At 34.7% G+C, this 16628-nt stretch overlaps 1 protein-coding gene across 6 annotated transcripts in view; it reads right to left on the bottom strand.

The window, feature by feature from the left end:
- Positions 1–16628, bottom strand: part of USP34 (ubiquitin specific peptidase 34) — a 153164-nt gene that overhangs the window by 104814 nt on the left and 31722 nt on the right. For all 6 annotated transcript variants that reach the window (XM_026094587.2, XM_064510027.1, XM_026094585.2 and 3 more), the window contains 2 exons: positions 11928–11995; positions 3446–3638 (listed from right to left, as the gene is read on the bottom strand). In XM_026094587.2, coding sequence (XP_025950372.2) covers positions 3446–3638; positions 11928–11995 — 261 coding nt within the window. The remainder of the gene's footprint in view (positions 1–3445; positions 3639–11927; positions 11996–16628) is intronic.

The following is a 16628-nucleotide window of genomic DNA, read 5'->3' as shown; positions in this document are numbered from 1 at the left end:
CGAATACTCATTTTTACACAACATTCAGATTTCTCTATAACTAGAAGGGCAGGAAAAGGACAAGAGACCTGTTTGTGAAGTAAGAGTAGAGAGAGGGAAGAGGGTATATTTTGTAGCTGAACAATCTGGACTGATAACTGCAAGATGAAATCAGAGAGAAACAAGGTAACAACAAAAAAAGCTTCTGGTATATCTTGCTTTACATTTTACTGTTGCTTTCTGTAGCTATTTCCAACTTCATATTCAACCACTCAAGCTTCCACTTCGCTAAAATTAACTTACATGTGTCTGTCTTCAACCTTGTTTTGTAAATAAGAACTTTAGTCAGATGATATGACACATTATTTGTACACTGCTTTTCAGAAGAGGCAAGTCTGTATTTGGTGGTAAGCAAATATAAACCCTGTATGCCATACAGCATGTATTCTGCGAGTCTCAAGAGGTTCCATGAAAGCGAAAGGTTTAATTTTAGGATTGGTCATGTTACCTGTCAGACAGGAAAAAAAATCTTTGGGCAGACACAAATCAACACCTCCTTGTTAGAAGACGTGCATCTGTTTAGATTCAACAATGCCTTTGGTCAAAGATATCCAGCTCCTCAATGAGAACCAAAGTATCCTTCTCTTGCAAGAGGAGTAGTTAGTTGTGCCAAAAAAGTTATTTGAACAGTCTCTTTTAGTTTTAATCTTGTGAGTAAAATCAGAAATCTGTATCTGAGTCAACTTTCCACATTAGTTTTCAGAAGAATTTTCTCTTTGAAATAAAGTGTATTTTGCAAAGTTCACACTTTTTTATATTTAGCATAAAATTTGGCTAAAAAATTCCTTCGAATCTTCACATGTATTTGGAAAATAAAGTGAAGAATTGTTTCAAGGCTAAATGCTCAGCTTTGGGCAAATGAAAGTCCAGGAAAGGAAAACATTTTGCAGTTGCTGATATCTTAGCTCTGAAGACTTAAATACAAAGCAGGAAGCTGAAATTGTGTTCACTGGGAAAAACACCTCCATGAAATTGCTTTGACAAATTCTAGCCATCAAAGACATGTACAGAAAAAAAGAAACTTGAGAAAAGTAGCCATTAAGGCACATCTGTAATGCAGAAGGTCTTTACAGACCTTTGTTTGCAAAGAGGACAGAAAACTTCAATAAATAGGCAGTCAAAACCTCTGTAAACTTTGGCTCAGATTTCGTACTCAAAATTGCACAAACCTGGCAATTAAAATCATTCCAGGAAAGACATAGGGAACTAAATAAAACACAACACTTCTCAGACTCAAAAGTCAAAGGAGGTAATGCAAGAGATGTTTCCAAAGAGATTTTAAGATCTTAAAAATAGAACCAAAAAGAGAAAACTTCTTACGATTTGAATAAAAAATGAAGAATTAACTGTCTCAGAGTTCCAGAGCAGTTTTTGGTACTACTTATTTAAAATAGACTCGATAAATTATCAGCAAACAATATTTCAGTTTTACAAGTCAAAGCCAATTTTCTTTAATCTAAAGTATCTGTGAAATTTTACTTTTGGTAATACATGCCTGTTGTGAAAATCTCACTTTTACAGTAACATTTACCAATCATAAAAGGTCAAAACATGTTATAACTACTTAATATTATACAATTCCACACTCTTTAAAATGATCTATATGCATGAAAAATAAACAAGCGATGCATTCTTATTTGAAGAATTTCTTTTGGTAAAGATAAGAAAATGACATACATCAGCAGTCAAAGAAGGAGAACTGTACAAAATTGAAAGTACTTACAGGAATAAAAATCTAACATAATCGGAACTACGCAAACATTGGAAATTTACCTTAAAAATCAATGACACTGAAAATTACATTTTCAAAAACCGTGCAGAAGAAAAAAAATGAAACTACTTATATGCCCCATTGTCATATTTTAAAATATACTTGCCAGATACGATATCTATAACTGTACAAATAAAGCAATGTTGATGAAAAATATTTCTACTTAAGATTTCACCAACACTCTAAAGATTTCTTATTACACAAAAAGAACTCTGAACATTCACTTTGCACTAATTAGATACGACTGAAAATTTGAATTCAGGCACTGAGTATAATATATATACATATGTTTATGTAAGGCATATAAATCACTTTTATATAAAATTTATATATACAGAAACAAATTCATGCTGTCACCATTTCTTCCAAAAATTGAATTTCTCTTTAACTTGCTTTAGAACCCCAACTGGATGAACTGCATTATGTTTTCATTCATATAAATGCAAAACTGAATGGCCAATATTTTCAAGTCTAATAAATGCAGTTACCCTTAAAACAGCATTTGATTAACACTGAATGGTTGTTGTTTATAAACAATTTCTATTTTTAAGTTTAGTAGATCACACAGCTGTGAAAATTAAGTATTTTCTTTAGTTATAAAACACCAATAATCTGACTGCAAATACTTACAGGTGATTGCAAATTACCATGTATTAAAATAGTTGTAATTACTTCTATATGTAAGACAAATAGAGGGAGAACCGAAATTTAAGTAAACTTGTCTTGTATTTACTGACACTCAGTGGCCAATAGAGTCACCGAGCAACACCATTTAATCAGTTAGAACAGGGAATGGTAAATGTGTTTAGAAAATAATACATATCTTAAGGAGAACATTCATTCTAGTATAGTTCCTATTTGCCATATTGTGCATTAAGGCAAACATGACAATATGACCTATAAAGATTGACCAAATCTTAAAAACAGTGTCAGACTAAACGTAAAATAGAAAAGGCACAGATTAATAAAAATAATTCACTTTTGACCTTCTGTACAACTATCTCTATGCGACTATAAATACATACACAGGAAACAATGACAGACAGAGCACGCACAAAGTATCCTGACTGGTGTAATATGGAGCATTTCCGTGGGAAAGAGAATGGTGTGGGGATTTTGTTTTTAATCTATTTCTATTTGATGCTAAATATATTTACCTATTCACTTCAGTCTTCTGCTAATTGATGCAGAAATGTTGTCCCTTGAGAAACAAATTATACTAAACAAACAGGAAAAAGAGGTATGTACAATACAAAGAAGCAGCTAATTACAGTAGACTCAAGACACCGTAAAGGCAAAAATCAAAACAGATTGAAAGCCTTTATAAACAACAAAACAGAGCCTTGTAGAGGGACCTAATTTCAACACGGCTGTCACAAAACATGGTTACAACAGAGTATGGTAAACTGTTCAGGAAGTGTGTGCAATTCCATATGCTGCAAAATGTAGCTCTTGGTCATCTCTCTCAATGAACTCCACATTCATAAACATGATTATAACTTCCTAAGATTGCTTCTAAGAGGATTCTGCTGCTTTTCACACATTAAAAAAAGCCCAAACAACAAAACAGTAACTTTTAAAACACAAAAGGAAACATTTGTTCTACATATTATTTATATTTTAAAAAGTTCTTACTGTTATTTGACTCAGTCCAGCCAATCTCATTGTTAGAGTTGGAGACATAAAGTACTTAAACGCAAGATCAAGACTTTCTTTATCAAAACACAGGGCTGTATCCAATGGTTCTTTAACTGTGCTCCACATTAAATCTGCCATGTTCCGGGCTGCACTCTGTCGCAACTCCTGGTCTGACAGTTTACATAAATACCTAGAATAAATGGAAGAAAAAGAGGGTATGATTCAAACTAGAACATACATAAAACTGTCTCTCCTGGATCACCACCTTGATTATAGCAAATATAAATTTTCAACAGCCATAAGAGCATTTAAATTATCACTATCAATAACATATCAAGAGCTGATAACAACAAAAAACCCACTGAGGAACAACAGAATTATGTGGAACATTTAAAATTCTATAAGTAAACATGATTCTGATTTTAAACCTCTTCAGATGTCTTTGACCAGAAAAAGATTTCCACAAAACGACACAGGAAACCCATGTGGTTCTTTAGAAATGCAAGCTGGGAGCCTAAAGCCTCCTATCTGTTTCAGGGGAAGGTGCCCTCTCCAGAAAGCTGCATCATGGCCATTTACTATTCTATTGAAACTCTTCACAAAACCCATATGTTGCAATTCACCCAGCATTAAAATATTTTAGAACTGAATTTCTGGAAACAATATCAATGGACAACAAACAGTGCTCCGACAGATCCCCCAGTGCAGTGAGAATCCTCTGAAGATGAATACATCCCTGTTTGTAGCCTCCACTACAGAATAGAAAAAAAAAAATGAATTGTGCAGTCTGGTTCTGATTCAATTAGCGTAAATGCGACACATGCACATTTTTTCTGCCATAACTGTATGTGATGTTTGTTTGTACTAAGGTACTCTCTGTGCCACATCACTTTCCTAACGGGTTAGTGCAGGAATGCATAATCATTTCTTCCACTGACAGTTGTTACAATCTTTAAAGATGCACCATAACCACTACCAACGATTCTACAAATCTCATAGAGAAACCAAATATGATAAAGAATTTTAAATAGTTACGTTCCTCCCAATGCAGAGATCTTATCTAAGATCATGTGATCATGCACAATGAATTGCAATGCAGATGATCTCTGCACATGGGAGGCAGAAGAAATAATCATTTATGGAAACTAACTTACAGAAGCTAGCACAACTTTAGTCTTACCTAAACAACTGCTAAATCAATCTATACTAAGAAAATCAATGCTGAAATGCCTGTAAAGTTCACACACAAAACACTGACACAGTTGAGAGTTTCTTCTAAAGTCAATGCATAATAGAAAAATATTTAGAAATAAGCTTTCCTGAGTTTGTTTTGAGGCAGATAAAAATTGCACGTGCAAGGTATACACAAGGTTACCATAATTAATTTTTTTTCTTTGTAATTCAGTGTTTTGAAGTTTTGACTACATCTGGACTAGATTTAATGACAGAAATGAGTTAAAATCCATTTGTTTGATAGCCTAAATCTGGATCTGTCATTGCAAGACTAACCAAATATATGCTTTCATCTTTTAAAAACCACAGAAGACATTAAACTACACTTAGCTACATTTATACACCACCATGCCTTTGCATTTATATCATATGAGCATTAGTAAAGAATAAAAAAAAAAATACAGGCCCTTGTTCTTATTTAAATTGAGATCCTTTTTCACAGTTCCTGCACAGAGGCTCTAAAGTAAACACACTTCAGTGACACTTAACATTGTCAAACAAAGCAAAGAGACTTCAGTGTAAATAATCACAGCGACAGCAGATCTATGATAGAAAGCACAGATAAACAGCAGAAGGACAAGAGAAGGACCATCCAGGACCCAAGTAACCAGATCCTTCACTGTTATTAAATGTGAAATTAGTCTTCTCACATGGAGCATCAGAAATCAGATAATGGTAAGAAAGTAACGCTTTTCTGTTATGACTTTCATTAAAAAAAAAAAAAAAAAAAAAAAAGCAGTTAACAAGAAGGGAATACTCATTTGAAAAAGTGCAGCAGCAAACCAGACCCAGTAACCTATCTCTACTCTAATCCAGACATAGGTGAGGGGAGTTACACTCTAATGAAAAAACTCATTGGTCCATGTTACAAAATGTAATCAACTCAATATAATTACTAGCATCCTTAGACCAGCTTTTATCTCCCCATTTTTACATGCAAACTGTATTCAGTGCTAGTTCCCAAACCTCTTCAGTGTTCCCAACGGTCATCAAGTCATACTTGATTGTTTTGTAAACGACTTCTACAAATCTTAAAGATGTTAAAAGAAATTGTATGAATTTTCTCAATCTATGAATTTTCTCATTCTACGTATGTCTATATATGACAGATGTAGAGTGCTTGTGTGCAAGAGAGACAAAAATAGATCGACATGTACAGGAAGAAGGGTGCTTTTGTGGCTTTGCTGGATTTCAGTGACAGGAAATTCAGGTGATATTACATTTCACCTGAAATCTTGTTTACTCTAAGAAGTTTGGTGAAATAATTATACTAATCTATCTAATACAAAAAGCTTTCTGATTGTAATGCAACTGTACCAGTATAAACCTACTTTTATTCATAAAATTTACTCCAGAAAAACATTTGTTAAGTTCTTTCAGTGCATTTACTACATTTAGTCCAACCCTGCACCACACCCGTGTCACGTTTTATTATATTATCATTAAGAGATAGTGTTTAAAAAAAAACTTTTACAATAACTGAAACTCCAGTGCAGATGCAGTTGCACAGCAACAAAAGTACTTTGACAATATAATTTGTTTTGCTAAGGCCCTTCAGAAAGCCACAGAGAAAAGAGCACTTTTAGCTACTTAAGCTGCATTTTAACTAAGATCTTTTAGCATAACTGGGTTATTCTAAGAGCTAGGCACAATGTACATGATGAAGATGTCACACTTGTGTTTTTATAAGCATGACAGAATCTACATGAGAAAATTTACAGGCACTAGTATGTCCGCCATAAATCAAATATGATCATACATCTTTACGGCCAGGATTAAAGCTACAAAAATTTGCAGAGTAGAAAAAGCCTTATTTTGATTGTGGGAAGATAAAGTGCCCTGAACGCCTCTATATCAGTATACTGGGTCCGTTTTATGCTTTTACCAGAAGAACTTTATTTTTTAACAAAAATCAAATCATTAGATAGCATTGGCAACTAACACACATCTTTCCTTACACTAAGTAGTTCTAAATTTGCTGCATTGCCTTGCATAAGAACAGTGGTACTGGGGCAAGGCAAAAGGTCTATTTAGCCCAAAATCATCTCTCGAAAAGTGGATGAAGATTTTATCCCACATATAATAGACCTGATGAACCTATCTACAACTATGAATTTATTTCTCTCTTTCCATTTATATTTCTGGCTTTCTCAATAACCTGTGCCAGTTACTTTCACAGTTACATTTCCATGAAAAAAAAAGTCTCCTTTCTTTTAAATCTGCTACCTGATGGCTGTATTGCAGGTACTCTATTTATTGTTTCTTGAAAAACTGAATAATCATTCCCTATTGTCTTCATATCATTCGTATAACTGTCATCTCTCTCTTAAAAGAAATCCTAGGCTGTCTCTCCCCTCATATCAGTATCATTCTTTATCTTTTACCTTCTTGGTCACCCTTCCCATCATCTAGCCAGTTCTGTTATAACCTCTGTGAGATGGAATGATCAGAATGGTATACAATATAGAAATGCAAATATGTGATTGATTCACACAATGGCTTAAAAATAGCATCTGTTTTGTCCTCAGTCATTTTTTTTTCTTTTAATTCCTAAATTTTTGTATTTGCTTCTGCTGAGCATTAAGTCTTAAAGCAATATATGAATGATGCTTCAGGACCTATATGATCCAGGAAATCAGATATCGTTACCTAACTGAGACTTTTGGAAACAAACATACCTCTTTTATACATATAAATAAAGGACAGTCTATATATGTATAGAAGCTGTCCTGTAAGCCTGACATACTTACAAAAATTGCTAAATATGTATTATATATACTCAATTAAAATATATACACTAATTTTAAAAATTCAGTTTTAGTCAACTGAAATAGTATTTAAATTTGCTTTTGGGGGGATGAAGAGAGTGCAGCTTAAAACACCCTGTTTTATGTTAGCATAATGCTTAAAATCACATCTCATGCTTCAGGACTCTGGGTAGTCAGCTGTGAAATAATCTTTTTTCCCATAATATGACTCTTTTTGGACCACAGCTGCAAAAAAGATATCAAGCAGAATGACTCAGTGCTCCTCAGTGAAATGAAGAATTCACTTGAGCGCCCGGCTATTGTCTCCTGGCTTTCCTATTCTTTGTACCTGTGGCATAAATCTTCAGATATTTGGAGGAGTGAAATATTTTGTGTAATTGAAAACTTTAGGCTTATTACAAGAGGTTTTCATGACATTTAGTGGAAAGGAATGGTCTTGGGCAATCCTATTAAATTCTTTCAGAAGCCCCCTCTCTCACTGTATTCCACAGGAAGCACTGTGTACCAGCAACGCTGTTTGGAGGCTCCACTTCCTCTGTGTGTATAACCTCTGCTATGCTCGTGCCTTGTACTGAAACTGAAGTCTAATGCAGGAATAACTGCCATTTGCAGTTTCCTCTCAACATATTTGAGCAGAGAAGATTCTACTTCTCCCTAATAGGGGCAGAGACACAAATCCTTCATAAAAAATCTCTCAAGATCAGTCCTTGAAGAGAGAGAGAGAATAATGGAGAAGAGGAGAAAGGGTTAGAACTAAATATCATATTAAACAGCAGAATTTCCACACATAGCTCTCAGATTTCACCAGAACAAACATTTAGTAGATGGCACCAACTGGTGATGTAAAAGACAGAGGAATTTTCAGTCTTTTCTTTCATACCATCCAACACTTTTTGGTGGTTTATAGAGACACTTACAATACCAGGCATATAATTTTCTTTCTTACTTCTCATAAAAATGGACTTCATTGCTAGCCTTTTTATTTCCGAAGAACAAAACTATCCATGAGTCTTTCAATCAACAACATTGCCACTGAAAAAAATGTTGTCTTCAAAAGGCAAATTCCCACCACAGTTCATAGCTACAGTTCTCTTGGGGCATTCAATATCTGGAACCATGCAGAGCATCTTGCATCTCTGATCTTGAGGTGAAATCAGCTGGAACCAATGTCTTTTATAAGAAAGACATCATCAACAACTTGACCTCATCTATAATTGCAATAAACTACACCTTATTCGAGTCACATTGTCAATAAATTTTGTCTTTTTTTTATCACAAATAAAACAATGATTTCATTGTAAGAGTTTTGCCATTTGATATGCAGAATTCTAAATTCTTAGATAAATAAAGTTTCCTTCTGAGGAGGTCAAAAACACTTTGCTTCCTTATTAAAAGGTGCCATTTTTAATTTATATTCTTTAATTCTTTCCTAAATTTCTGAACAATGTAGGGGTTTTCAGAGGCAGAACATGAATACTAGTGCTCCATTCCTCAGGCAGAAAATAATATTTGTTATCTTTCTTTAGCAAGAGCTATAATGGCAGCACTGTGTCCCTGATCTTTGCAAAGTCTAAAAGTGGTCATTATTAGCAAGTGACTTGTGCATATAACCAACTAGAAATAAATCTCCTCTAGAAGAATACACACTTTGCTATTCATTTTATCCATTCCTAGTAGAGATAACGCAGAATAGGAACATAAAGGTTAACCTCCTCTGATAAAGATGCTGCTAGGATGCCAAGCAGATGATCTCTCTCTCTGCTCATCATGTTGATCAGCATTGCAAAATTGCAGTTCTTGCAAGGCATCTGCACTGCAGTTCTTGCAAGGAATCTGCATGAGCAGCAACTTGGATTTGTATCCTTTAGATGAGACATTTTGTGAAGGCATCTATCATATGGCCATTGTCAACTACATTTTCATGGCAGAATTCGGTGAAGAGAAACATCTGGGTGTGCACAGTAAACTATTTCTAGGCTAGGGATTTTGAAAATGCAGGCAACAGGCTGCTTGCAGCCAACACAAGGGCTTTGACTTTATTTGTATTTGACAGAATGAGCTTATTATTCAAGTCTTAGCCACTACCAGCTTCTTTCAGATGCTACGGGCTACTGAAACCTACAACCCCTTTACAGGCCAGACATTCCCCTCACTCCAGGGCAGCTGAAGACAGCTCTGCAGCACTGTTGCCCCAGTGGTCATCGGCTCTAGGAGGAGGCTCACATCAGGGTCCAGAGCGTACAGGAGGCCCATCCTGAGGTGACGGCAGGCAGTCAGAGCCCTGAGAACTCACACTCAACTAAACTGCTCTCCAAGACCTTTCCATTACTTTGCAGAGCAGCAGTAGTTACTGTATGATTTGTTTTAAAGGTGCTGTGCTGCTGTGCCCAGGATTAGTATTTGCTTTCAGATACGACAGTGGACAGCAGGGGAAGGCCTAGAGGCCCAGGGACTTAAAAGAGACCTATAAGCTGGACAACTACATGGGGGTAGCTGCATACATCAAAAGTCACCTTTTACTGAAAATCATCTGAGTGAACTTCTGTCCCATGCAAAGGTATAACATTGTATATTATTTTGTTATGTGACCTCTAAGCTTCATGTCCCACTCCATAAGTGCATCTTCATGAATAAAGCTTTGGACTTCTGCTCCATAATGTTGAGAAATCCTAGATCTCCTACCAAGATTCAGTTGTAGAAAATGAAAATAGGGTAAATATCCCCTTCCTTCTCTAAACTTTTGATGTTTTCCATAGGGAAACCCTATATCAATGTTACCTTTCTGACAGACATAAGTGTATTGTAAATAACACTAACAGACATTGAGGCCATCATTTATAGCAAGAAGTTGCTGACTACATTTAAAATCAGATGCAAGCATTTCTATGGGTAAAATAGTGAGGAACAGATGATGAGAAAACAGGGAAACAATCTTCTATTTATTCATGTCACACTGATTTTATCTATGGTTATAAAATAAAAAAAACTTTAAGAACTATAAGCACTAAATAGGAGGACAAACAAAAGGAGATTAACAGCTAAGGCTGCAGACTGTGTTCTTCTGTCTCACTCAAGTTCCTTCACACCCGCCTAGCTCTAATTGTTGATCCTTCAGTGCTCTCTATATTTGCCATACATTGCAAGAAGATAAGTAAGGTTCATGAACAAATTCCCAGGTAAACAACCACCCACCAGTGGAATATGTATGGGGACAAGCACTTAAAGATCATCTATATTTCCATGATTGTTTTCTAGACTGCTTCACGATTAATAATTACCTTAAATAGGTTTCAAAGATAACCCATCAATAATAAAGGAGCAAGTACAGCAGGACTGTCAGCTCAACACTGGTATAGTTTAATAAAAGATGGGAATACTCTTTTGTCTGCTGATATCATTTTGCTAGAGACCACTTTATAGCAAGATATGTCGATAATCAAGCAAAACTTAATTTTTATATTGTCATAATTCTTTGCAATGAAAAAACAGAACATTTTTTAGATGTGAAATATAGTTCTGATCCTCATCATTTTGGGTACTTTTTGTTGCCAATGTATATTTTTTTTTTTTGTTGAGAGTGTGATTTTATACTGGTATTGTTAACATAATATAATCCATAAAGACACATTTATTGATATCATAGAAGTAAGCTATGACTATTATAAGCACATTTCTAACAGCACAGTTATGAGAGACCCAGACCCTTGGAGGATTTGTGGGCCCATGGGCTGATGCAAGAGTAGTGGCCTTTTTGGGAGTCTGAAACAAGAATGTTTAAGGTTGGGACATCAGCAGGAGAATCAGCAGAGACACCTCCCCCCGCCCCACATGGCAGGGCAGATACACATACACAGGATAATTTCATCATCTACTCACTGGATTTTTAATATTGTCTGAAGAAAACCAATAAAAATAAATTGTTCATATAAATAAATATATTTATAAGTACTTTAATTTTAAAGCATTTTTCATGATAGGCAGCTTGATAAAAAGAAAATCATTGGGACTGGATATAATTAGATACATAAAAGTGTGAGTAGACTTCTGATCACACTTCAGTTTCTGCCAGCTGGAAATAAGAACTTCAAAATGTGAAGTGGTGTTAAAACTCAGTGAAACTCAGCGTATGAAATTTCAATGATTACAAATTGCTCTTCTACTCACACAATCTCATTGCAAATTTTCTGCAACTTTATGAAGATAATGCAGGAAATGACCTGTACTACAATGGATCCTGATAAAACGTGTCAGAACGGGGCTGAATGCCATATTAAAAATGCTGTTATCAAGATCGATTTGCTATACTGAAATCAGGTAGATGGAAGGAGCTACCCCAAACTAACTCTAAACAAAACCTTCACTCTGTTTATTGAAATAATAGAGACAGAGCTTGAACAATTAGAAAGTATAGCATCTGAAATTATAAACAGGAGCTGTCAAAAGTCCCACGAGAAAAAACTCTTAAATTAAAAATTTACCTGATAACATAAGTCCTAAAGGGTATAATGTGCTGCATGACAGCAGGGATGTGTAGCCATATTCTGATCTATAATGCAAAAACATAAATAGATAAAAGTTTCATTAATGACATTTATTGAGAATTATAAAAATGAAATATTGCTAGTACATTTGCACATGCAACACCACTTTAAAAAAAGGCTTTGTTGTTGTTTTTCACGTGACTCTTTAAAATTGTTAATTTTCTGATTTTCAAAATAATCTGAAGAATGTTCCTGTGCTTGTTTAAACAAGAGTTGTATCTTTTCTTCTACTCAACTAGAAAACATAAATTTACTGTAAATAACATTATACTGCACACATGCCTCATTTCTGAACTTTCTGTAGTTTCTGTTTCTTCAGTAGGAAAAACTGCTACTCAATCTTGTTGCTTTTTTTTCTTTTTTTAAATCTAAAAGGAAATGATTCCATTCTTTCTGTTCCTTGTGAAGCTCTCCTAAATCAAGCAAAATTATTTGACTTATGTTGATGTTTTGCTTTTTAGGCCTTATACTCTATAACATTATATTCTATAACCGGTAACTAAGAGCTTTTTTTTTTCTTTTACTACTGTATTTGCATTCCTGTGTTTACCATACTGCCTTTACCACTTTCGCAGAAGCGTATGTTGGAAAAAAAATGTATGCAGAAAAAAAAAAGAAAAAAAACCTGAAAGAGCGATTTAACACTGCTGTGAGAAAAAGAGGACCAACCAAACTACTTACACAGGCAAAGTTAGAAGTTCCATCTGCATTTCCAAAAGGAATGCTGAGCCTGTTAAACCTGTTACAGAAAGACAACTACATGCCAGGTAAGGGATCTAGCAAAGATGAAACATTAGCAGCTGTTACTACTACCAACATAATTTGAATCGTGTATACACAAGTGTGTGAACAATCAGTCAAAGCTGTCACGTCCATCTATAGCTCCATGTTTGTTCTTACAAGAAAGTTTAATCTTCGCAACTGATGCAATATATTCTGACTATAAAATAAATTCTCACCAGGAGTTTGGAGAATTCTGTATGCAGAATATTCTAAATTCTCATTCTTGCTAGCAGAAAACACTACTAGCCAATAGTAGAACTATCTCCAGCATTTATTTTAAACATTTGTGGAATTAGCCAAATATTTTTTGAGTCAATTCTGAAAAAAATTTTTTTCAAGCTTATTTTTTACAATGCAACTAATATTACACAGTAATGATACTAACCAATTTTGCAAGAGAAACCTGCCAAATCTTCACATTGCCGAAAATGCTACATTTGGAATTAGCTGCTGATCCTACTGGCAGTCTCAAGAAGAAGGAAAAAAAATGTGCCAGATATAGAAATTGCAACTAGGAGATGCTTGTTCTAGAAACAGGAACTAAATAACATTTTGACACGGAATTGCAAGGATAATAAAGATATTATTTGTATTCAGACACTTTGATTCTAACACAATGATGTGCTCTTTTTCACATGTAAGTATGAAACAAACAAGCAACTATATTTCCTTATGCAACAAAAGTAGGAAATGTTTTTATAATTTTATTTTATAGATGTCATCGGGTATAGTAATTTTTATTCTGTATTAATTTAAACTTTTAAAGCCATTTCATCCATGTGGATTCTCACATTACATATGGCCTCTATCCTCTGAACTGAATTAACTGATAATTTCCCATGCCATAAATAAAATACTTTTCATCATGAATTCAAATATAAATCCACCAAAGTATTTAGACAAAATGACTGTTTACATAAAAAATTCATAACTCTTATCACACTTTTTTATGCTTCTGCCTGCTTTTAAAATGAAGTATTTAATGTATCTTCTATTCTCAAACTTCAGACTGTTTTTAATTATTTTTTACTATAGTTAATTCATTTCTAAAAGGCAGTTTGTCTCACAACAGTTTTTACTTTTATAACTTAAATCAAGTTAATAAGTTTCATAAAGTAAAATTAAAGCAGCATTTGGAAATCCTCAGCACTACTTTTATTAATTCATCTAGATTGTGGAAGACAGCAACTATTCCTCTCCAACATCCACAAAACTGAGGTAATACAGAATTAAGCAATGATAAGCTTTTTCAGTCAGGATTAAACCCTCCACAGAACAAGCTGGAGGTCATAGCTTTCTCTCCGTCTCTTACAGTTCTTCCTTAAGGAGACCAACGGAATATCAAGCAGTTAAACAGAGCAAATAGCATGGAATAGGAAACGTAGGAAGAGAGGAGGAAGCAAACTGACTAAAAAACCAATCTGACTAAAAAAGATAGTGCAGAAATATCCCAAGAAGGAGCAGTCCTACCACAATACAGGTTGCTAAGAAAGCATCTTGCAGAGTAACGAGCCAGAGGAAGACCAAGAGTGCCAAATAACCAACTGCCTGTGTGAAGCAAACTACATTATATTACATTTGCTAGCTTTGTCATTACAAACGTAAGCTTGTTTGAAAGACATTTAGTCAAACTAGATGTGCTAGATAGAAAATTTCAAGGAAACATCATTTCAATGATTTTTTTAATGGCCTCTATATGAATGAAACACCAGTACTCAGAAACAAGCAGCTCAGTTCCCTTGCACACCTTACCAATTTGTGGTGGTGTTCTTCCTTTTACATGCACCTTTAGAGTACACTTAATGAGATATTCATCTTTTATGGAATAAACAGAGCTGATTCACAGACAATCAGAAATAGATATTATAAAATGTTATTTATATTTACTATATAAATTGTAAAGATATATAGAGAGAGATAGAATATAAACAGAATCACGGAAGAGAAACATCAACATTAGAAACTTATGCACCATTGTAGAGTGAGAGATAACTCCGTTTTTTTCATATGAGCAAGGTGAAATTATTTTATCAAAAAAAATTAGCTGCCTCATCTAGAACAAATACACATGTATCTTCAAGTTGGAAGCATTACTGGCAAGCAAATTTAGTGACACCGAATGCTGGAAGTGGATGAATAAAGTATATTACACATAAAACATGATCTTATACTTTCTGTAGTGAACTTACAGATAAAATCTAAGAGATGAATTTTTCTAAAAGTTTTCCTCACATCTCTCTGACATGCATGGACTTGCCAGCAAAGCCAGAAAGAGTTCACAAGAAACATTCTGGTCGAACAGTGAAACATAAAATGCTGGAAAAGGCTGAAGAAACAGTACTTCTATTGGTTATGGGCTGGGTTGAATTTCACTTTATCTGACGGGTTTAGCCATAGCTTTCATCTGAAATAGCTGCCAGACACAGGTAAACATACTACCTATTAGAAAAAAAGGTATCCGCAAAGTTGCTTGATTTGGAGAAAGAAACTTTGCTGAGGCATATTCGGGGTTGGGGGACATATGTAAGAATTTGGAAAAGAAAGTTCTTGTAGAGAAAGATAAAGACTTCAAAAAAGGACAAAGAAGAAAGACATATAGTTTAAACATACACTGGTACAGGACACCTACAACATGGGATTTGCAGTCAGAGTGCTGGTTGAAAAAAATGCTAGTGTGACAGGGAGCTGCCCAGTTCCACGACCAAAATTTACTTCTAAAACTGGAATAACCTACAAGACCATACATTTTCAGTAAGTGGTTTGATGAAGACTGCTAACATTATTTCTTAAACCTGGAACAAGGCTCTGAAGTTGGGGGCGGGGGGGGTCACAGATTTTCTTCTGACTGAAGACATTACTGTCCTCAGCTCTCACACAGCTGATTATGATACCACCTCACCCAAATGCCATCTGGTTGCTCACATGTTTATACCCTATTTCATTTAAAATATACAAATTAACTTGAACAGTTTAACTCATTATTTTCTATCTCAGCTTGTTTAACCTCATTGGATTACAATGTCATAGGAGCAACTCAGCTGATATACAGGAGCAAAAGATACCAGCGGGTTGCACTGACAACAGATAGAGACAGAAAGCTTGTCAGGTCATACAGATATGGCCAGAAGAGAACATAGCTCCACAGCTTAATGTACAGAGGTCCTGCAGCAGTCCTCCTGTTTAAGATCAAAAGAACTGAGCATGCCATGGCTTTACTCATTTGCTCTCTGACCTACAAGTCAAGAACCCTCATACTAGGAGAATCAGGAGTAAGCAGTATCGGTGTATCAGTGGGTGCTTTATTTCAATCATCCATTCCTTCTTTGCAAACGTGTTTCAGAACTTATCTGGAACATCATCCTGGCTGGTCAGTAACAGCAACAAGAAAAGAGGAAAGATGTGTGGAAGCAAGGATCTCATTTTAAGTACTTAATATTAGGACAAAACAATGTCAAAATTATGTTAAAATCAATTCATAAAAGATCTAACAAATTATTGCCTTCCTTCACATCCATAAGACTGCTTATCACTTCATGTTCTCACATTACACGAAATTCTTATATGTCCTTCTTCAGAAATCAGTTTTAATTTCCACTATCAGTCTCCTTCAAATCTTTACTATAATTAATTCACAATTCTGCTAGTCAAAAATCACTATTATTTCAAAATGGACAAATGAAGGACATATGTTCTAAAACTAAATGAAAATATAAGATAGTTCCCTACAAATGCAAATACACATAATATGATATAAAATTACAAGAAACAGAAGGCAACGGAAGGCACAGGCTCCTCCTCTGTGCCTCATAGGAAATAGGCAAAAAGTTAATATAGCCTGAAGCAGGTTAACACATA

Source organism: Dromaius novaehollandiae, chromosome 3 (assembly GCF_036370855.1).
Source record: "Dromaius novaehollandiae isolate bDroNov1 chromosome 3, bDroNov1.hap1, whole genome shotgun sequence".
Lineage (NCBI taxonomy): Eukaryota > Metazoa > Chordata > Aves > Casuariiformes > Dromaiidae > Dromaius > Dromaius novaehollandiae.
This window is presented reverse-complemented; position numbering and strand designations above follow the sequence as displayed.